At 47.7% G+C, this 21,774-nt stretch overlaps 1 protein-coding gene across 1 annotated transcript; it reads left to right on the forward strand.

Annotated features, from left to right (window-relative positions):
- Positions 1–580: 580 nt before the first annotated feature.
- TH (tyrosine hydroxylase) lies at positions 581–18,252 on the forward strand. Its single transcript, XM_037402624.1, has 13 exons — positions 581–673; positions 5,236–5,439; positions 8,576–8,750; positions 9,519–9,607; positions 9,824–9,891; positions 11,648–11,698; positions 12,588–12,733; positions 13,176–13,311; positions 13,446–13,515; positions 13,856–13,912; positions 14,512–14,607; positions 14,778–14,911; positions 17,793–18,252. The coding sequence occupies exons 1-13, from the start codon at positions 584–586 to the stop codon at positions 17,950–17,952; spliced, it is 1,476 nt and encodes a 491-aa protein (XP_037258521.1). The 5' UTR covers positions 581–583; the 3' UTR covers positions 17,953–18,252.
- The last annotated feature ends 3,522 nt before the right edge of the window (positions 18,253–21,774 follow it).

Genomic DNA, 21,774 nt, shown 5'->3' on the forward strand with positions numbered 1-21,774 from the left:
GGGAGAGCAAAGAAATGCACAGCGCTTGCAGGAGCATTGGGAGGTGCACACGTGAGAACAGCATCCAGTCGCACGGCTGCCTTGGGGGAATCAGTGTTATTTTCCTATTCCTTTACTGCCTTGATGACAAGGCGAACAAGGGGAAAAACGGGCCAGAGAGGGGTGAATCTCTTCCTTTTATTTCATCCTCTCGTAGATCAAAATCCTTTCATGTAACTACCAAGCTGGGAAAGCAAATGTGTTGGACTGAAACACGGCATGAGAATAAACTTCATCAAGAAGAAAGGGGAGAAAAAAACAAGAGTAGCAATCTTTTGGGCACAGGCAAACAGGTGGGGGAAGCGTCTGGTCTGCGAAGGCAGGGCGTCTGCAATCTTTGTAGCGATTAGATTTAATGGGACAGAAACGTTTCTGTCATTCACATCCCCTCCTCCTCTCAGCCTGAGGGGGAGAAAGGAGGGAGGTGGTGACGGGGAGGTGGCGGGGAGAGGAAGATTTGAAAGAGTCTTTGACGTCAGCCCTGCCCTATAAAAAGCTGGCAAGGAGCTGGAAAGCGGAGAGCAGAGCTTGTGGAAGAGCAAAGATGCCAACCCCGAACATCTCCACCTCTGCAGCCAAAGGCTTCCGCAGGGCGGTGTCGGAGCTGGACTCCAAGCAAGCCGAGGCCATCATGGTAAGACAACCCTACCCCACTTCTTTCCCTCCCCCTCTGAAAACCACAGCCTCTTCCATAGCTATAGGCAGAAGCAGGCAGGGATAGATGGACCAACACTGCCTCCGTGGGAGTTCGCCCACATGGGCACCCGGGGGCTCCTGGCTGGCAAAGGGCAATACCTGGACAGTACTCTTCACTGGTACATGTGAAATTCAAACATTTAGGGGGATGAACACTCCAAGTAATGCAACCGCCCCAACCAAAAGCAAGGTAAATAACCCAGAGATCTCAGGCAGGAAGAACAAGGAATCCCCAGCATGAAAGCCAATTCGAAGATCTTAATGCTCCCTTGGTTTCAAAGCAATAAACTGCAGAGATTTCACCTGTTCTAGCATAATGAAAAAGTGTGGCTGTTATTTCAGACAACACACGAGGCACAGGCAATTTAATCAGTTTGTTCGCTGCTGCTGTGTCTGCAGTTTCGCTCTCTCCCAGCACATCCTTCCCCAATTCTGTTCCCAGCCCTCCCTGATGTGGTCTCAGCCCTGGGTTCAGCCCAGGGATTGCTTCTGCACACACCGGATTTGTAGGTGTCGGCGAAAGGAGAGGAAAACGTCCTGCTGAGCTGCCTTTAGAAAGCCAAGTCTGGCCAACCCCTTGGACTAGCTGTAGGGACAGGGACACTTCACCTCCTAACCCAAATGCCAGGGCAGGCAAGAGGAGCCCAGAGACTCCCAGCACAGGACAGTCCTGTAGGTCAGAGATGCGGCCAGGCTGTGGGTGACCCTGGAGGAGCCAGAACAGCCGGTGGCAGCGGGTACACCGGGAGAGGACCCCCTCGGGGTGCTCAGCAGGAGGAAACACAGCAATCAGGCTGGGTTAGGGAGCAGATGTGTTTGGCAGACAACTGCAGGGTGACTCCAGCAGGTCAGCTGCAGAGCTCCCCATTTCCCTCCCCTTTGCCCATTGCCTTTTTCACCCACTCGCCTCTTAACCCTGTGTGATGCTCTGACTCGATAAAATCAGCCACTACATCGACAGCAAGAGGTGTTTTGAAGAGTGGAGTGTGCTGGAAAGGAAGGGAAACACTTAGAAAACAAGGAGGTAAGCTTGCTTTCTCTAATGAATGGAAATCAGGGAAGGCTTCCCTCTCACACAACCATTTTCATTTTGGCAAAATAATGAACACTTCAGTGGTTCTTGAAAACCTGGTATTTTCCAGGCTGCTCATCATATTTGAGATACTCATTGCTGTCTGGAGAAGGGGAGAGTGTTTGGTTATTAAACACTCTGGGGTGCTGCTTCTGTTGGATGGGAATGGGGCCACGGAACAAAGGGGCCAGAGGAATTCGGGCTCACCAGGTGTGCTGTCAGGAGCGCGGCAGCCTGCTTGGGTGAGTGGCTCTTCCAGCTGGAAGCAGACGGGCGCCTTTGCATCCCTTCTTTGAATGGAAATTCTCAGAAAAATAAAAAAACAATTACAACTTAGTCCTGTGAGGATCCCTTTGAAAGTGGGCTGCCTGAAAATCTTTTCTCTCACTTAGTACAGGAGATCTCCACATCCCTGTCACTTAGTTTGCTGGCTTCTACCAGGTAAGAGGCATGACTCTGCATTTGTATGAGACATCATGTGCCCCTGGCCCTCCCTGGCATGAGCATGGCCGAACAGCCACCCAGCCCCTGCCCACCACCACACCAGCTCCAGCAGGTTTGAAGTGTTCCCTTGCCAGGGACCAGCACCCTGCTGCAAGGGAAGTTGCAGCTGTGCAAACTAGGGGGAAAGAAAAAAGACCTTTGCAATCCCAGAACTCATCTACACTGGCAGGTATTTTACATATTGGCTGGGCCAGCCAAACATCAAACTCCCACGGCAAAAAAAATCTTTTGTTATGTATTTAGTTTTTTCTGCTGCTAATGGTTTTTACAAGGTGCCCTGGGACTGTGGCTGGAGCAGGATTTGGTTACAGAGCACACAAGCAGAGCCAGGCAGGAGACAGAAGCTGGAAGCAAACCAGCAGGAAGAAGCACCCAGGGAAGCAGGGGTGGGATGTTATTGTCCCCACACTGCAGTGAAGGAAACAGTCTTTACAATCCTTCCTGCTTGCTGCAAGTAATGAGCCAGGAAAAAAAAGCCAAAGGACTTTAACTCCAAACACAGTATTTTTAATGACACTGCTCAGGCTGGGCGCTCTGAGTTGCAAAATTCAAAGACGGAAAGATGTACTAACCCTTCATAAGAGGTGCAAACTAACCCTTCGTAAGAGGTGAATGGCCGTATCAGACTCAGACCCCAGTTAGTCAAATAAATGCTTGCAAAATCAAATTAAAGCTTTCACTGTAGCTAGCTAGGCACTCAGGGAGCTAGTCTGCAAGGCAGTTTGGAAATACCATGTAACGGCACCTTCCGAAGAAAGGAAGGTATTTATTGTGAGAGGTCAGCGTGGTTAGTTTGTATGCCAGATCCCTAATTTCCAACAAAAGTAGGTAATACCCCAATGAGCATAAATGTGAAGGGCAGAGGAGAGGAGGATGAGAAGGGGAGCACACAGCCAGGCAGCCCCTACCCAGCAGAGGAGGCAGCAGCCAGACCCCTGCCAGCCTCCTCTCCCAAGCAAAATTCAGCCTTTTTCTTTTTTTCCTTTTAAAATTATTTTTTAATTTACCCACCCAAAACATGCCAGCATGGAGCTAAGCAGCTTCCAGGACCCCTCAATAGGGACCAAATCCCCCCACTCCTGCTGCCAGGGGCCACCCAGTCCCAACACATGGGACTGACTGGTCCCGACACTGCCTCTCCCAGTGCAGCTTTCCAGTCACACAGGTCTTCTCATTATTTAAACTCCTCCCAGGTGGGTTTTAACCTTATTTACAGCCTAAACATGAGGGTCTAATTTCCCTCCTCCCCCGGGCTCCAACCCCGAAGTAAAATCCTGCTGCAGCTCTGCGCATTGGGGCGCAGGGTGACAAACCACCCTTAGCTAAAGCGCTGCCTGGCTTGGGGCCACCGCAGAGCCCCGTTACAGCAGCCAGCACAGGGCTGTCTGCCCTGCTCACTGCAGGCACCTTCAAGTAAACACCGACTTAGCTTCAAAGACGGTAGCGATACAAAACACACTTTTAAGCTGAGCACACGCTCACAAGACTTCAAAAGTTATGGCTGAGGATACTTGTTAGATGTCTTCTCTCCCTGGGCGTGAACACCATCGATTCAGACGAGCAGCAATACGTGCTGATTTGTTAGAAGGTGTTTTTCTGTGCCACAAGGAATGAAGGCGTTGAGGATCAGCAAATATAATTTCAGAGGGGTATCTTTGTTAAAAAAGGACTGGGTAGAAGCATGTGGGCTGGTGCCTGGAAGTGCTGCATTTTTCAGGCTGTGTTTAAAATGTCAGCTTTACACAGCTAAAGCATCCCAAGAGGATCTTCACAAGGAACATTAGTAACTGACGGTGGGGCTTTGAAAAGCAGGGGAGAAAATGGGCTTAGTAATTGAGCAGGTTGCTTTTTTAAAAAAGAAACACTTCCCAAACTTTCACAAGGTAGAGCAGGCGCTGCTTGGTTAGCATCTATCTCTTTCTGAGGTATTTTCAATGTAATCAGAGAGAAAACGGCAACCGGTCCTGCTCTATATGCAGGTGTTGGATGGCTTTATGTGCTGTTCCTTCTTCCGTCTTGTCCCAGGGTTTCTTTTAACCGGTTCTGAGGGTTTGTCATCTAGTTTGAGTATTGAGCACAGAAAATTAGAATCACCTGAGCTGCCTCTAAATGGAAAACTGGCTGTAAAAAGACCAAGAGCAAACAAGTTAGTATATGAGCTATTTGTCTGACACAAGAAACAGCAGTGAGCGAAATAGTTTGTAGCTCACTATAAATATAAATGAGTGACCTAACATGACCCCCAGCACTGAGTTGCAGCATTTTAGGTGCAATTCCAAGTAGAAATCTGCAGGAGCTTGTTGGGACAAAACAAATCTATAGATCAGTGGGAGGAATTTATTTTCTGGGTTATGTGGTTGTGGTTCCAATTACACTTCAATGGGCAAACATCCACTTAATGTCAGAAAGAAGCCTTGTGTTGGATCCTGGGAGCAGTTTAGCTAAGCTGCCCTTGTTAATGCACCTGCAAACAGTTCACATTTTCTGGCCAGACGGCAGCTGTGGGTTTCAGCTGTCCCTCATAGTGAATCTTTTCTCAGATGACTTCACTTTTTATAATGCCTCTCCACTTGAGTTCATCAGACACTGAAAACTGCATAAGATTGTTTCTGATTTTTATTTTTTGAAGGATGTTGAAAACTGTTGCTAGGGAAGGTGAGAGGGCAAGCCCACTCTCCTCCAGTCACGCTACAAGGATATTTTACACAGACTTTTCCTAAAGCTCCACATTGCCAAAAGTTCAGTTCTAAAACCTCAGTTCTCATCACCAGATCTTCCTCTACAAAGCCAGGCAAGTCAGTCCAACCTTTTGCCTTCTTCCTGTGCTGACACACATTAGTCAAACCTCATCCAGCTATCAGGGATGCCTCTGATCTCTCCTACAGCTCTATCACTAGTGATATTTATTTCTGTTCTGCCTTCAGTCTCCGCGGTTCATTGGTAGACGTCAAAGCCTTATTGAAGATGCCAGGAAGGAAAGAGAGGCTGCAGCTGCAGCCACTGATGCGGCAGAGTCTACAGAGACCATCGTGTTCGAGGAGAAGGATGGAAGAGCCATGTTGAACCTCTTCTTCATGCTCAAGGGAGCGAAGACATCACCACTGTCCCGTGTACTTAAGGTATTTGAGGTGAGTACTTAACCTGTTGTATGGGAATCAAGGAACACACTACAGGTTTCATGACTGTTCTGTGAGAAATATCACTCGAGTCTACTGAAGAAAACTCAGACCAGGTCTGCCTACTGCAAGTTATCAGCTAATTGTCTGATGTACCCACAGTCATGCTTTGCTCATGCCCCAGCGTGCCCTCACTTTCCATCACTAGAAATGAGCTGTACCTCTGTCTGGTAGTGCTGTTAAGCTCTGGGCTTAGCTTTGCTTTGCTACTGGATCCAACCACACAGTTTCACACCTACAATCCACACCCTTCTGGTTTGTAGCGTACTTTGACAGTCCCCTCCAACTTCATGCGCAGGGCTCCAATGCCGTGTTCAAAGCAATCTGTGCATCCTGCATGGCTACAGGCCAAACCTGCCTTACTTGTGGGTCAAGGCTTTGGCAGACTCTGAATGGCATTGCCACATTGGTCTTTGGTCAAAGAGTTACAGGAACAACTTCACCCTGGGTGTAAAACTGGAATATTGATTTCAAAATTACCTCCCTGCTTCAGGGATGAATTTAATCCACATATTAAAGGTTCTGTTGGTTCCCCCCAGAGACATGCCCTGTATATGGATTTAATACCAAGGAAAACTGGTAACTAATTGAGCTTTCTCCCCCTAGCCAGCAATATAATGTTGCATTATCTAGGATCTCAGTGCCATGAATGGAAAAACTGAGATAAATGCTGCCTGTTTAAACAGTAATCAAAACATGACAACTTGCATTTATATAGTACATTTTCATCCAGGATGATTAAAAAAGTGTTTTGCAAACTGAGGTTCTGAGATATGTTTTATCTATAGTGGTTTAATTTCATTGACTTCAGCAGTGAAAGGAGAGGACAATTTGTTCCTGTTAATCAGTCATGTGGGTTTTAAGGGGCCTCCGGAGGTCTCTAGTCCAACCGCCTGCTCAGAGCAGGTCCAGTCACAGCAGGTTGCTCAGGGCTGTGCTTGACACATTTTGAATATCACCAAGGCAGAGATCCACAGTCTCCTTGGACCCCTTGAGCAATGTTCGACTGCCCTCATGGTAAAAAGATTTTTCGCTTTTATTTTTCTTTTCAATGTCCTTGCTTCCAGCTTATGCCTGATGCCTCTTGTCCTCCCACTGTCTACTTTTCAGATGAGTCTAGCTCTGTCTTCTTTATATCCTCCCACCAAGTACTAGTAGACAGTGAACTGACCTCCTCTGCTCCTTCACTTCTTAAGGTGGAACAAATCCAGTTCCCTCAGTCTTTATTCATACAGCATTGTGCTCCAGTCCCCTAAACATCTTGGCAGCCTTCCACTATACCCGCTACAGCACATCAATGTATTTTTTTTCTATGGGACATGGTACTCCAGATGTGGTCTCCTCATCCCAGATAGAGATCACTTCCTTTGACCTGTTGTCTACAGTCTTGCTACTACAATTCCGTCCATGGTTGGCCTTTCTCATCACAAGGGCATGCTGCTAGCTCACGTATTAGTACACATAACAATTATATAGCATCTTCTTCCCCATGAAATACAACCACTTCTGGGGTAAAACCAGATCAACAGCAACACTATACAGCAAACCCACTACCTAACAGCCCATGCAGTACTGTCTCTGATAATCTTATGAAAAGTGTTTAAGATCTTCAGCAATCACAAAACATCTTGCATCTCCTTTAAGAGGACTGTTGCAAGAAAAGCTGTTTTCTGGGCAACATATGTTTCTGTTCTTGTCTCAAGACTGAAAGAATCTCTTAAGACAAGCTTATCAGACAAAAGCCTTGGTGTTGCCACGATTGGCATCTCCTTCCTAGAAGCACACAGTGCCAGATAAGGCATGAAAAAATGCATCAGTGTAACATTTCAAATACAACACACTGCTTAGCAGGTATGGAATATAGAAGTGTAGGCTCTTGTACTTGGTAGATTTTATGTTATGCTGCATCTAAAGTCTATAATGTAAACAATTTTTAAAACACCAAGCAAGAAACAGGTGCAGCTTATGTTCAAATGTTGTCTGTTTCTTCCTGGAGCAATTTACTTGCTGCATCAAGAGCTTTCCTAGTTATAAAGATCTTTGAGCGTGGCACAGATAGAGATTTAAATATAATAAAAAGACAGGCATGTCAAGCCACAACAGAGGAAGATTCATTTCCCAGATCCCTCTGGCAATGCAGGTACAACAAGATATGAAAGCAGACGGGCATAATGACATTTGCCTCATCATGAACCAGGCTTCAGGGAATCTGATTTCACCCTTCTGTATGTGTTACATGCAGCCAAAGCATAGGTAATGCAATCACGGCTGTCAGATTAATGCAAAGGTATTGATTGTTGAGGGGACAATGTAATAGTGAAGGTGGTAGGTACATTAAAACATATGGTCCTAAATTTAATTTACTTGTGGCATCACATCTGTTCCTTCTCATCTTTCTGCCTCTGATTAACAAAAGAAATCATGTCTCTTCCTCTACCAAAGATCTTGAAGAAACTTTGCAAAGGTTGGGTCATTGCCCAGGGACTCGGGCTCGTTACTGCCAGTTTTCACCGGGCTAAAGAAAATACCCACAAATCTAGCAGGGCCCTGGGAAGGCTGCAGGCTCCGTTTGGGGGTGTGTGTGTGTGTGTGGGGGGGTCGGTTCTGATGACGAGCCCCAGCGGGGTCGCTGCTGGCGGTGGGCCCGCACGGTGCCGGCTCCGGCCCGGAGCGCCGCGCCAAGGCCGCCGCTGAGGGGCCGGTTCAGCACCACGGCCAGCGCCACGCGCCGGCAGCCCCGCCCCCCCGCCCCTCCCCCGCAGCCCCGCGGGGAGCCTCGGGGGGAGGGGGGGTGAAAGGAAAGGGGGGTCCGAGGAGGCGGCGTTTTGCCACGAGGGTTTCCCCGCCTGAAACGATCTTCTTTGTCCCCGTGGAGTCTGCGGGTAGTTCCTGACTGGCTGCACCAGCCGTCCGGGAGGAACTGCGGGACTCAGGGGTGAGTGTGTGTGTCCCGGGGCGGGGGGGGGGCGGGGAGAAAGACCAGAGGGAATCTTTCCCAAATGTATCCATATGGACATCTTTGGGAAGTACCAGCAGGTGTTTCAAGCGTTGCTTCATGTTTTTGTTCTCCTTTTCCTTGTCCCAAAAGACATTTGAAGCCAAAATTCACCACCTGGAGACCAGGCTTAGCCGGAAGCCCCGCGAAGGGACTGCTGAACTGGAGTACTTCGTGCGTTGTGAAGTCCACAGCTCTGACCTCAATACCTTCATTAGTTCCATCAAGAGGGTCGCAGAAGATGTGAGGACCACTAAGGAAGACAAATGTAAGGAATTTATAAACTGTTTCGCTATGGCAGAGAGGCTGAGTTGTAGAAACAGGGGGGAGATTGTTATTCCCAGGAAAGGGGAACAGCTGAATTTGAGCAAAGCGGAAAAGGCTGCTGCTGGGACAGCCGGGTCCTGAAAGCCACTTCCCTCCTTGTCCATTTCTCAACAGACTCCAGAGTCCATCCTTCTGGTGCCAGATTGAAAAAAAATAGAAATGGGAGATGGACTTTCATGCTTTTTCTCACACCTCTCCTACAGAGTTCTCCATTCCCACTCCAGTGTGCTATATTATAGATGCAAAGCAGTTTCCTACCTATGTGTCAAGAACTCTATACAGATCCAACACTGAACTACAACACGTTCCCTCTGCCACCCTGTTATGAAAACAGTGATTCTTATTGTAAAATAACCTTAGAGATCTGCAGTGGTTGCTCTGCAACCAGATGGCTCGCTGGATTTGTTTTTAATGTGAAGTCTGGAATCTTCAAGTAAAACCTGATTTTCAGCTTCTTGTTTACTTCTGTCACAAAATACTCTGCTGATGGATGGGCAGGGAAGTCATGACATGCAGATCATGGTACAAGAGCATTGAGAGTGTGGGACTACTGCCTGGAGGGCACAGCTGTGTCCTGTCCTGTTTGGTGTGTGTGTGCATTTGGTACCCCAGGTCAGATGTATCTTATTCAGCCTCACAACCCCTTCTCAGCAGGGGATGCTCTGTCTTCACTTCCACAGCTGTTTTTTCTCTTTCTCTCTCCCCACAGTTCACTGGTTTCCCAGAAGGATCTGCGAATTGGACAAGTGCCACCATTTGGTCACCAAGTTTGACCCTGACTTGGATCTGGATCACCCGGTGAGTTAGTCTGAGGGGGCACATCCTCACACCGGAGTCCTGAGCCTTCCCTCGGAAGCAGGGAGCTGGAGAACACCTGTTAGTGCAGCTGCTCAGGGGACTGTAGTGCAAGCAGCACCATGACAGAGGTTTCTCCAGCCAGTGATGAATTCTGTTGGGTAAGAAATTTTGGTAACCGATTAAAAATCCTGTCTCTGTTCCTATTTGTCATCACAGGGCTACTCTGACCAAGTATACCGCCAGAGAAGGAAATCAATAGCAGAAATTGCTTTTCACTATAAGCAGTAAGTCTCTTTCATAACATCCATGCAGGGATAATGACATGTTAATGCAACTTGTTGGGAAGTCATTGTGCTACCTGTATGAGATCTCTTTTTTTATGTTTTGTCTCCTCATTCAGCCTTGACATTTCTTTTTGTGTCCCTCCTCTCTATGCATTCCAGTCTCTTTTCAATTAAAAAATGTCTGTGACCATTAATTCATACACTGATAAAGCCAGATTAGACCTCCTGCATAACAAAAGCCACGTACAATTCCACCAGACATCAAACTTCATTTTGAAATGTGACATCTCTTTTAGAATGACATCTAGTTTTGACATGGATGTTTCAATGACTGAAAAAGCTACCATGTGCCCAGAAAACTTGTTCCAATGGTTCATTATCCTGGCTGTGAAAAAATGTGGGGTTTATTTCTAAACTGAGTTTTGATAGCTTTAGCTTTCACCCAATGGATCATACATGTCTTTCATCTGCCAGATTGAATTCTGCTATCAGATTATTATTTTTTGCTATGAAGGTATTTATAGACTAAATGGTTCACCTCCTAACTCTGTCTGATAAATTAAATAGATGCCAGTAATGGTCTCATCATTGTCTTATATAGATTTAAGACTGTCTCTTGTAGTCCTACTTAATACTCCTGTTCTGATATATGCAGTGATAGCACTCAGCCTCTTCGCTCCAACATCAAACAGAGCTCTAATATTCAGCTGGGTTTGTAAAATACTCCATAGACCCTATTCAGTAACACTGCCTTCTACCATAGCATCTCCATCTCTGAGGACTTTAAATGTAGATTTCTGTAGTGAGGTGTGCTGGAAGCAGACTATGGAAATTACATGGGTCACCTTCTTGAGCTATCCCTGCAACCAGTGTGATCCTGGCATGGCTTTCTGTCCTGTTAGGCTTCATGTTCTTTGCTGATTTGAAGCCCAGAATATTGACATTGATGTTTTTATCCTATACTAATACTAAATGCACAGAAAGTCACCGTGCCAACAAGAGAGTCCCAAGGGACACAGGAACAAATGCTGTCCCGAGATGATGCACCCATTTAAGATGTCTTCTCTCATACCTCACCTGCAGGGTAGCATTTATGAGCCACTGTGTAGCATCCCTTCAGGCTGTTAATGGAAAAGGAGCTATGTTTTTTTTCTGTAAATTCTGAATATCTCATTTGTTCAAATACAGAACAGAAGGATTTAGGAAATACAATTGCTAACTATGATGGAGAAAAGGCAAAAGTGTCAGTCTTCCTTAGTTCCTACTTAAATCAATGTTAAGATTTTATTTTCCTGCAGTCCTTAATCTTACTGTTAACATATTTTTCTGCAATTCAAATGCATTTCGTTTTCCTTATTAGCTGCTTTTATTTCCCGGCCACTGATTCATTCTTGGAACCATCAGCCCCCTGAAGTGCAGGCACATGAAATTAATTTATTTTCACACAAAGTTTCCTTTTTTTCAGTGAAAACCATTTCCCCCCCTCCCCTGGAAAATATGCCTGCTAAGCTTTTGCTCATCCGTTGTTCATTTATAAGCTCTGGCTAGACTAATGCTTTCCTCTGCGTCTATTTGTGGCACCTGTACACATGGCCAAGTACTAAGGCTTTGTCTTTCCTGTCACCCCCGTGTTTGATTTTTGATTTAAGGATTGATCAACGCCCTGCAGAGCTTCTCCAAAGTGCTTCCTTCTCAAAGAGGAGAGGAGCCTCGCTTGTGCTCTGCTGCTGTCAGTAACAGTGTGTTTGCCTTGCAGTGGGGACCCGATACCTCACGTGGAGTACACGGCAGAGGAGACAGCTACCTGGTGAGCGCTGATTTCGTCTGTGACCTTTACTGGCTTCACCACTAGAAGCTGGGAATCAAAACGTGAACAGTTAGAGTGTGACCTATTGAAAAGTGTACCAGGAATGCAAGCACCCTACTTAACGGCTTGTTATAAAAACCAGTAACTCATTGCATGGTGTTTTATGGTAGGGACTGCATTTGGGAGAGCAAGCTACCTCCAAAACAGTGCTGCTCTGTCTCCTGCTCTCTTGTGGCGGCACTGAGAGCACTTTCATGCTTCAGCCCCCAGGATTTTCCTCCAGAGGAGCCTCTCCAGAGATTGAGGCAGATGATCTGGAGTTCAGCTTCCCTCAGGGGACCTGCTTTATAGCAGCCTCCAAAAAAAAAGGCAGTTATCATAGCTGCAGAAAGATGTATGAGGCCCGTGGTGAATATCCGCATGGTACCTCACTAGCCTCACTTAGGAAAATGCTTCCTTTGGACCTGGTTATTTCCAGGAGTGCCACTGAGGAGTGTTTCTGGAAACAAGACCAGCTCATAGGAGCTGAGTACACAGGCTCCTGACAAGGCATCTCCTGGTTATATTGACTGTCTCCATAGTACAACTTCAGGAGCTAACCTACAGGGAATATTTTAATTCCAGTTAATACATTTTACACAGTCTTCTGACCTTCAAGGTTGGAAATAGGTCTGTGGAGATACAACCGCCGACTTTACAGGGTCATTTGAATATGTGTCTGTATGTTTACACACCCCTGTCAGTGCACACATAGACACAGACTTAGCGGTGGAGAAAGGCAAAAGGGCAAGAAACCTAGAGGAGTGAGTCCTTAAAAGTGTGTAACCAGAGGACAGGAGAGGACCAGGCACATCAAGCCACTGAATGTCTGACACCTCTTGTCCTGAAGGAAAGAGGTGTACAGCACCCTGAAGAGCCTGTACCCCACCCATGCCTGCAAGGAGTACCTTGAAGCTTTCAATCTACTGGAGAAATTCTGTGGCTACAATGAGAACAACATCCCTCAGCTGGAGGAGGTCTCCCGCTTCCTGAAAGGTGGGTATGAGTCTGGGGGATCCAGGTCCAGCACGTGCCGGGGCTCCACCACTGTGGTGGCAGCTGCAGCTGGGAAATGCAAACCCAGAGGAGGAAGGTGTGAGCTGAGATTTTGGGGGAGAGCTGGTGGAGGCTTGTGCACTGCCCAGAAAAGACAGGGGTAGAGCCCAGGCAGGGGGGACTGCAGCTCAATACAGTGCAATGGAAGGTCAAGCCCGTCAATGATCCCACTGCAGCACCTAAAGAGCAGATGTTGCTCCCTAATAGCAAAAAGAGCAGATGTTGCTCCCTAATAGCAAAAAGAGCAAAAAGATTTGATTTGGCACAGCAGAAGCCCTTTAGTTTCCAGCACTGATGCTTTTGCTGTCTGTGCCGGGAACGTGGGATGCTGGCACAGCCTGTGGGCCATGCACCCCTGCGGAGACGGTCTGTGCTGTTTCAGAGAGGACTGGCTTCCAGCTCCGGCCGGTGGCTGGCTTGCTGTCGGCACGGGACTTCCTCGCCAGCCTGGCCTTCCGCGTCTTCCAGTGCACGCAGTACATTCGCCACGCTTCCTCACCCATGCACTCCCCTGAGCCGTGAGTATCACCCAGTCCCCATGGCCTCCCTCGCCCGTGCATCCTACCTGGCCAGCAATTAATTTTTCTCTCTAATGGACAAACTCTGTCTGCTGCTGACTGTGTTTTCCTCCTTTCCCCCTGGGCCTCGGCAGGGATTGCTGTCACGAGCTGCTGGGGCATGTCCCGATGCTGGCTGACAAGACGTTTGCCCAGTTCTCTCAGGTAAGGGGATTCTCTGTGCACTTGCCCCTGAGAGGGCAGGGCATGAGGTGGGAACCCAAACCGACCCCAGTGTCACCACCTAAACCCTTCTTGTTCTAGGATTTATTTGTATTAAACACAATGTTCAGGAGCCCTAGTGATGGAACAAAAACCCTAAAACAGAGTCAAAACATCAGACTCTGCAGCAAAGCATTTTTAGTGTGAGCACGGTGGAGCCCCAGCAGGTGCATGGCAATGCAGGGCAACAAAGCCTGTTGTCTCAAGGCAACAAAGCAGAGCGACCCGCACAGCGGGCCTCGGACCCGACCTGTCCTGACGCTCGCCCCTCTTCTCTTCCCAGGACATTGGGCTGGCATCTCTGGGAGCAACTGATGAAGAAATTGAGAAACTTGCTACAGTAAGTTTTCCTCTTTGCTGGATGGGGGCCCTGAGCCCTCCAGCAGCCCTTCTGCAGTAGCAGGGAGACTGGTCCAGCCTGACCACCGCAGATCTGCAGCCCCAGAGCCCCTGCCCGAGCTGCCCCAGCCCTGCCCTTTTACAATGATCACGCAGAGCAGAGATCAGTTAAAGAGCAGAGCTCGCTTGCACGTTAACCCAGTTTTCTTGGGCACCAGAATATCATCGAGCATCGTATTTCTAACAGCAGCACTGCTGGGAGTCTTTGGGATAGGATTAAATGACATCTGCTTGCTTTGGCTCTCCCTCGACAAGGTGACCTGTCCTGCTCCAAGGGCACCGAAGGGCAGCACCACACTGCAGCTGGGCACGCAGGGCACCAGCCCAGGGACACTGTTCCCATCTGTCACGGCGTGGCAGCAGCTTAGTTTCACAGTTTGCTCTGGCAAATGGGTGCAGGGTGAGGAGAGGGGACAAAGTGCCAGATGCCCCTTCATTTAAACAACCTCAGACCCCAGCCGCAACACAAGGGCTCAGAAGTGACAGTGAGACAAAGATGAAGAGCTGTGTTTCTATGCATTTTTCTTTCTCCTTTCACAGCTTTACTGGTTTACAGTGGAGTTTGGGCTCTGCAGACAGAACGGGATAGTCAAAGCCTATGGAGCCGGGCTCCTGTCTTCCTACGGGGAGCTCATAGTAAGTCTCAGCACAACTTGCCTCTCTGCTCTGGACCCTACACAGCAAAACCCCTTCTTCCTCTGCACAGCTCCAATGACCTTACCCGATTCATTCTCACCTCTGTCTATCACATATGTGCTCTTTGATCCCCTGAATTTCATGCTGGCATTTTTCTGCTGTGTCCGTAGCACTCCTTGTCAGATGAACCGGAGGTCCGGGACTTCGACCCTGATGCTGCTGCTGTTCAGCCCTACCAGGACCAGAACTACCAGCCCGTATATTTTGTGTCCGAGAGCTTCAGTGATGCCAAAAGTAAACTGAGGTAGGACTGGGCAGTGAGAGAGATCCTAACAGAAGGAAATGAAGCTGTAATATACTGAAAAAGGGCTTGACACCGTGGCTGCTTTCAGTTCAAGGTCTCAGAAGTATTCTGGAAACTGTTGTCAGGTCTTTCATAGTGAAGTGATTCTCCAGTTCTTACAGGGCCCAAATTTGGTCCCTTGGATTTGCCTAGGAGCCCCCCCAAATGTGCTGAACTCAGTGATGTGGGTGTGGAGGAGTGGGTTGGGGTGGGAGGCACTCTTGGACCAAGGCTCCGGGAGTGAGAGCAGGGACAAATCTAGCCTGTCTGCCCGGTTCTCCCAGGAAGGAGTTACAGACTGTCTCCCACTAGTTCCTAGGGGAAGCCAAGCAACATAGCAGAGGGCTGGCGGTCCAGAAATTGGAGAACCAAGCCACCTACCAGCACCCCCTCTGCTTCCTTGTTGCAAAAGGGCCAACTGATACAGGTCAGGTACTGGCTGTCCTTCACGGCAGCATCTCACCAGCTCATGTCCTGAAACACAAGCTTCTTCATCACGTAAAGGTTTGCTCTGTGGGTGAAAGTTTTAGGAGAGGGGTGAAGAGCTTCTCAAAACAGTGCCAGTCTCTGCATTTAGGATGCAGAAAGATGTTTGTCTTTCTGAGAGCTGCTGGGCAACTTACCCATTTATCATTCAACCAGCAGAGGAACCCTGAGGCATTGTTAGTAGCTTTTACACAAACAAAAAAGATTTGCTTGACGTGGATAGATTTATCCATGGAAAAAAAGCAACTTTTGCCTCCTAGACTGGTTAACATGAATTAGCAGACCCCAGACAGCATCCCACTGATGCAACTGGGTTTCCCCACCCCATGGGACTGCATACAGGATGGAGAGGGGCATCTCTACCCATGGACTATTTTCAGAAGAGTATTTTCTTGGTCATGCTCAGAGATGCCCACAAGAGGAAAGCTCAGTCCTTTAACACTGACAGGAAAACTTTGCCTGTACTATTTCATCTTGGATTAGGAAAGGGACAGAATGAGGCAAAGTATTACACAACATACATGACTTTGCAGTTCCTGCAAGTGGGGTATATTGGGTACATAACGTAGCACGTACTGCTATATTTCATCTTCTGCTTTTATTACTCTCACTTGCCCTGTTCATACAACTGGAGTCCAACTGCTCAAAAGCAAGAACCTGGGGAGCCCATCCTCTCACACACTAGGCTGCTTTAAAAAAACCCACTGTTGCCTAATGACTCATTTCCTTGCATTTAAAAAGGAAAAATACACCACATAGACAGCCAAGATTAGGCTAGAGAATTCTGACAGCAATGAGTGCTATAAATGATGCTCTTTAAAGAGCTCAGAGACTGCACAGATGTTACCCTATGAGGAGAAAACATTAAAACATCTATATTTTTTGCATTACTAGCAGCTGCCACCACAGAACTGATTGTCAGCGTTATCCCTCAAAAACAGCTTCTCTCCCAGAAAGAAAACTTCCTACCAGTTTTCCAGGGTGAACATGCCCACTCAGTGCCCTTCTCAGACACCCGTGTTGTACTTGTTTGCCTCAATAAGGTGTCAAGTGAACACCCCTGTGCTGGAGGGCAAGTTTCCAACCCTTAGCAGCTGTGCTGGGAGCCACCCCTGTGGCTGATGGTGTTAATAAGCGAGGTGAGGGGGGCCTGACCGGGCAGAGCTGAGACAAGCCGCATCCTTTAGGAGGCTGCTCATGTGAGTGTGCAGCCAGCCCCCCGCCCCCTCTCCCCGGTCGCGCTCGGGTTTGTGTCCCGGCAGGCAGGTAACCCCCCTGTTTGGCTGTGTCTGGTGGTTCCCCCGGACCCTGGCGGCTCGGGGCTGGGCTGCCCCGCCGCCGGCGGTACCAGCCAGGGCAGCATCGGCCCGGGAACGGGATGCGCTTCCCGCTGGATGCAGCGGCAGCCCCGCGGCAGCCACAAGAGGGTACCCTAAGCCAAGCGATTCAGGAGCGAAAGGGTGCAGCCTCAGCGGAGGCGAGGAGCAGGTCTGTCGCTAGTGCTGTTTGTCCCCTCACTGTCCCAGCATGCGATTGTAGCCTTGAATACCGAAACGTAGAGTCCCAGCTCCACACTTACACCGCCGCTAAAGAAAACAAAGAACCCTGCCTTGCCAAGTGTACAAATCTTACTGTTGGAGGTGAACAAGAGCAGCTTTGGGGAAGCCTTACCCTCTGTTCATTGTCACTTGACCATGCACTTCTCCATCAGAAAGGTAGCAACAAGGACTTCTTCTTGGGAGGCATCAGGTAAGGTCAGCTCCTCGCTGAGGTCTAGGCTCCAGCTGGCTTAGGGTACAGTACTGCAGCTTCGTTCCAGCTCATGGTGATGCTATTCCTATCCTCTTGGCCAGGCCTGAGCCACTGTCTGTCAAATCTACCCTTAAGACGGCTCGCAGCTAATTCCCCCCTCCCCAAGCAGAGATTAGTCAATAAATGAATGTCAGAAAGGATTTGAGAATATAATACTATAGTACCATGGGCTTTCCCTGTAATTAGCTTCTAAATCTCCTTGGCATTTTTGGAGGGGGAAAAAAAAAAAAAGGTATTGAAGCAGAGGTTGCCTGGCATGGAAGTGACCAGTTCAGCGTACCCTCCGGTTTGGTGCAAGCTCACGTGTTCAGCCCACAGAAACCTGCAGCCAGACTCATGGTGTTTCTTGTTGAACAGGAGGGGCCTCAACTACTGCCATGGCCCTGCAGAGCTGGAAAGGTGTGAAACCAGAACTTTTGTGCCAGCTTAAAGACTCTGCCTAAAGGACGTATTAACCTGTTGTGATGTGGGTAAATGGTGATGGGTACGAGGGAGGCTCAGGCCCCATCTCTTGTACCAAGCCCTCTGCACCCTTTCCTTGCAGGAGCTATGCGGCACACATCAAGCGGCCCTTCTCGGTTAAATATGAACCCTACACCCACAGCATCGAGCTCCTGGACAGCCCTCAGACCATCTCTCACTCCCTGGAAAGCGTAAGGGATGAGCTTCACTCGCTGATTAATGCGCTCAATGTTATCAGTTAATACAAGAACTGGGCTCTTTCCTTCCCCTCTTCCCTTGCAGCCCCAAAACTGCCTGCTCTGCCCTTGCCTAGTTCCCAGCTGATAACGCCTACCTGTCTTCTCCAAACGTTTGCACCGCTGCCTGTCACCATGTGACCCCAACAGCTTTTCACTTCCGTATGTAGGGCCAGCTCAGAGGGGGGCGGAGGGATGGACCCAAAGCCTGCTGGCTTTTTGGGTAGCTTTTCTATTGACTGCTGAAAGAGGCTTAGCGCAGACCAAAAGCGTGGCCAAGCTACAAAGTTGAAGTCAAGAGCTGTGTGCTAGGCTCCTGGGTGCAAGAAACAGGAGAAAGGCTTCTTTATTAAAAAAAAAAAAAAAAAAAAAGAGAGAGAGAGAATCTATTTTTTGCAGTTTGAGAGAATAAATTAGTCTGCTTTTTTAGCCCCAAAGCAACTCCTATGGCAACTTGATGAAGGACCCTCAGTCCCCACCATCTCCCGGCTTTTGCAGCCTCATACATTTGAGAAATGCAGAGCTGCCCTAGAAGCTTTGCTGCCTGAACCAACCCAAAGAGGTTTGAAATTTCACCTTCTCGTGCAAGGGGATGCTTAGGCACAAACCCCTGAGCTGCACCACCCTGCCAGGCTGCGATAACCATTGGTGACAACCCCTGAACATCTAAATTGGCCTAAGCCAGGCATAGAACAGCCCTGATCTACCTGCACCCTCCCCAGCACAAGGACCAGGGAGCAAGCCCTGGCCACCCCAGACCAGAGCCTGGGCACCCCCTTCAGGCCCTCTTTTAAAAAAGCTCCCACAGCAGCTCAAGAGCCCAGCTGTCACCCTTCACAGCAAACTGCAGTTACAGCTATTGATGTTCCTGTGTGCTGGTGATCCTGGGCACCCTTGGTGGTCTCTTGGTTTTATTGAGTGTATTGGTAATTGCAGACTGGGTGGGGCCACTGGTGTCCCAAGTTTGCCAGTCCTTGGGAGGATTTCACATGCTTTCACTTTCTCAGTCTACTACACAGGTACAGCATCATCTTGTTCTTAGATATCCCAATATCACTGTCACCCGATGTAGCTCAGGTGTGTGATTAATGCTATTGCTGGCCATTTCTGAGGAAGGTAACATATGGTTAGGATGCTCAAACCCAGTTTCATCCAGCTTTCACTGCAGATATTAATGGCTTGATCTGACCCAAAGTTCTCAGTTTTCCTCCCCCTGCTTTTGCCCTTCTTATCTTCTTGCAGGCTGTCTCATAACTTAGCGGTTTGCTCAGAACTTTGGCCCAAGGTTATGCAGCTGTGCAGTATCAGACCTGGGCTTGGGATGCGTGGAGGCAGCTAAACAACTGTGGGGGACAGCGAAGGGGAGAATTACGTATAGTTGTTTGCATGATCAGTTATAACATTTCTGTATAGACTTTTACCATCCTTATCCCCTATATATGAGTTTTATAATTTCCTCTTCAAAGAAACGCAAGTCTTAGCAGTTAATTTTTGGCTATTGGGTGTAAATATCTTCCAATACTTATATACCATCATTCTCCAGTGTTACTTCTACTGTGGCTCAGTCATAATAGTTTACAATCCATTTTGCTTTATCCCATTTCAGACCTTGACATACATACCGTGAACCCGCAGCTCGTTCAAATTTTAACTACTTAGCTACTGACAGCACTTAGTTTCCCACCTGCTTCAGTCCTTCCTTTCTCTTTCCTTTCTTATTTGACCCCCCCCCCCCCCCCCTAAATTCCTCCTCAACTGCTTAAAAGGCCATCCCTGATATCAGCAGTTCAATGCTAGGGCTTGCCGCTTCTCCTCAAGTTGTTCCTCCTCCTTGGATTGTCCCATAAATGAATAGAACTACTGAGTTCATTCAGTTACTGTAATTTTAAAGCACTTTTTTCAAAGCTTCAGCTATGATTTCCCAACCTGGGTGGATCCAGATCTCGAGCTGCAACTCTCAAGGCTCTCTTAAGAGCTGTAACAATTTTTAATTTGGAGTCTTAAGTTATTACTATTAGATTAAGTAGCTGGAGCAAGCTATGCAAGACTCGGGCAGGTTAGGTCATAGGATAGCTATCTAGCCATGAAAATCATATTGGTGACTCCAGTAAAACAGACTAAAATAAAGAAAATAAAGCTCCAAACAGGCAAGATGTTACAATGAAGCCTGTAGAGTTAATGCACAGCTTATGACCTTGTTAGCAATAGCGGGGCCACATTATTGGCCTGTGGGTTGCTGTTCCCCCTCTCCTTTGGTAGTCTCCAGCTCCTGGATTGCTGCCTGCGAGTGCCGAAGGATGCTGCAAACCCTGCAGTGATGCCAGGCTCCTGATCAGAACTGAGCAGAGAGTCTTGTGGAGGTGTTCACTTTCTGGTCCAGCCTCAAAACCCATAAAGGTCCGAAGGCTGTCTCCTCTAGCTCTCCAAAGCACTTCATAGTCATTATCTGCCTTGCTAAGTGTCTAAAATTAATGCAATTTATAAAAAGAACCAAAGCCATTATTATGGACTGAAAAGCCAAGTTAAAAATCCTTGCAACTGCAGGAGCCCTCAGCTCCTCCGCCTTGCCTCAGAGCCTGCATCACTGCTCCATGACTCCATCAGCTGTTGCTTCTTCAAGGAGACGTAGTAAAATCTGTTGCCCCACAAAAATAGAAAATAAGCGAAACTTGAAGCATAAACCAGCCCCGTTAGTAGGCAAGCATATAAACAGATCTACTGCAGCCACGTGGGAGGTAACCACCACGCGGGCTGCACCTCTTGCTTCCGAGCACTGCAGTTGTGCAGGGGCACGGGTGAGTGCGGGAGGCTCCGGCTGAACGGGCGCCGGAGGTTCCTCTTTGCACCATTTACTATGTCTCTGTTCTTGGCAAATTCATGACAGATTCCAGAATTTTTTTGGCCCCTTAGGGGGACATCTGAGAAACATGAACCCATTTTTAATTACCATTGCCCTCATCTATTTAATAGCTCAGAGGATTTATCCTATTAGTAACATAATAGGTCCCCTTCCATTTTGTCTCTAAGACTCGTTCCTTCTTATCTGATTTCAAATACATTACGTAGCCCCTTATTTCATAAACCATATATGAATTGGATTCTTCCTTTGTAATTTTACCTATTTTTCTCATGTTGCTTCTTTGACCTGAGCCTTGTTTTCTTCTTTATCCTGCCATAATATTTTACGGTCCTGGACAGAGGGCCAAGGAACAGGCTTATCCAAACAAAATATGGTAGGGTTATAAACCAGTCCCTAATCTGTCACTGCTTCTTAAAGCTACTAATATTGAGGTTAACTTTTCAGCCCATCATTTTGGGTATTGTCCTACAATTTTCTTCAGTCTATTTTTAATAGACTGACTCATTTCTTTCTACCAGTTTGGAGGACTGCAGGCAGCCGGGTACATGCAGCCCTTGCTTAATCCTTAGGTTACTTATTAAGGTTCGAGTTACTTCACTTATAACCCCCCTGCTCCTCATCTCATCCTATCTCAGCTGCTGTTCCGTATCTATGCACAATTTTCTTTAAAAGCATTTTTACAGTTCCAGCAGCTATATTCTGTTTAGGTGAAAGAGCCTCAGCCCATCCTGGAAAGATATTCACAGTGACAAAGAGATACTGATACCCTTCTTTAGACTGTGACAGTTTATCTGGATGATCCCTTTGCAGTATTTGCCAAGGTCCTTGATTTAGCCAAGGCAGTAGAGTTGGCAGCTTTCTTTTACCAGTCCACTTCTGCATTATTGTACACCTCGTGCAGTTTTCATTTATGTCATCTATTTCTTGCTTCATTTGGGGTTAAACATAAATTCTGTGTGCTCTTTTCA

This window comes from Falco rusticolus, chromosome 10, assembly GCF_015220075.1.
Source record: "Falco rusticolus isolate bFalRus1 chromosome 10, bFalRus1.pri, whole genome shotgun sequence".
NCBI classification, from domain to species: Eukaryota; Metazoa; Chordata; class Aves; order Falconiformes; family Falconidae; genus Falco; species Falco rusticolus.

Bases quoted from the DNA above. Each gene is read 5' to 3' on its own strand.
- TH (XM_037402624.1), top strand. From the start codon at position 584: ATGCCAACCCCGAACATCTCCACCTCTGCAGCCAAAGGCTTCCGCAGG. The intron at 8,751-9,518 runs GTAAGGAATTTA...CTCTCCCCACAG, and splicing joins GACCACTAAGGAAGACAAAT to TTCACTGGTTTCCCAGAAGG. The intron at 9,608-9,823 runs GTGAGTTAGTCT...TTGTCATCACAG, and splicing joins ACTTGGATCTGGATCACCCG to GGCTACTCTGACCAAGTATA.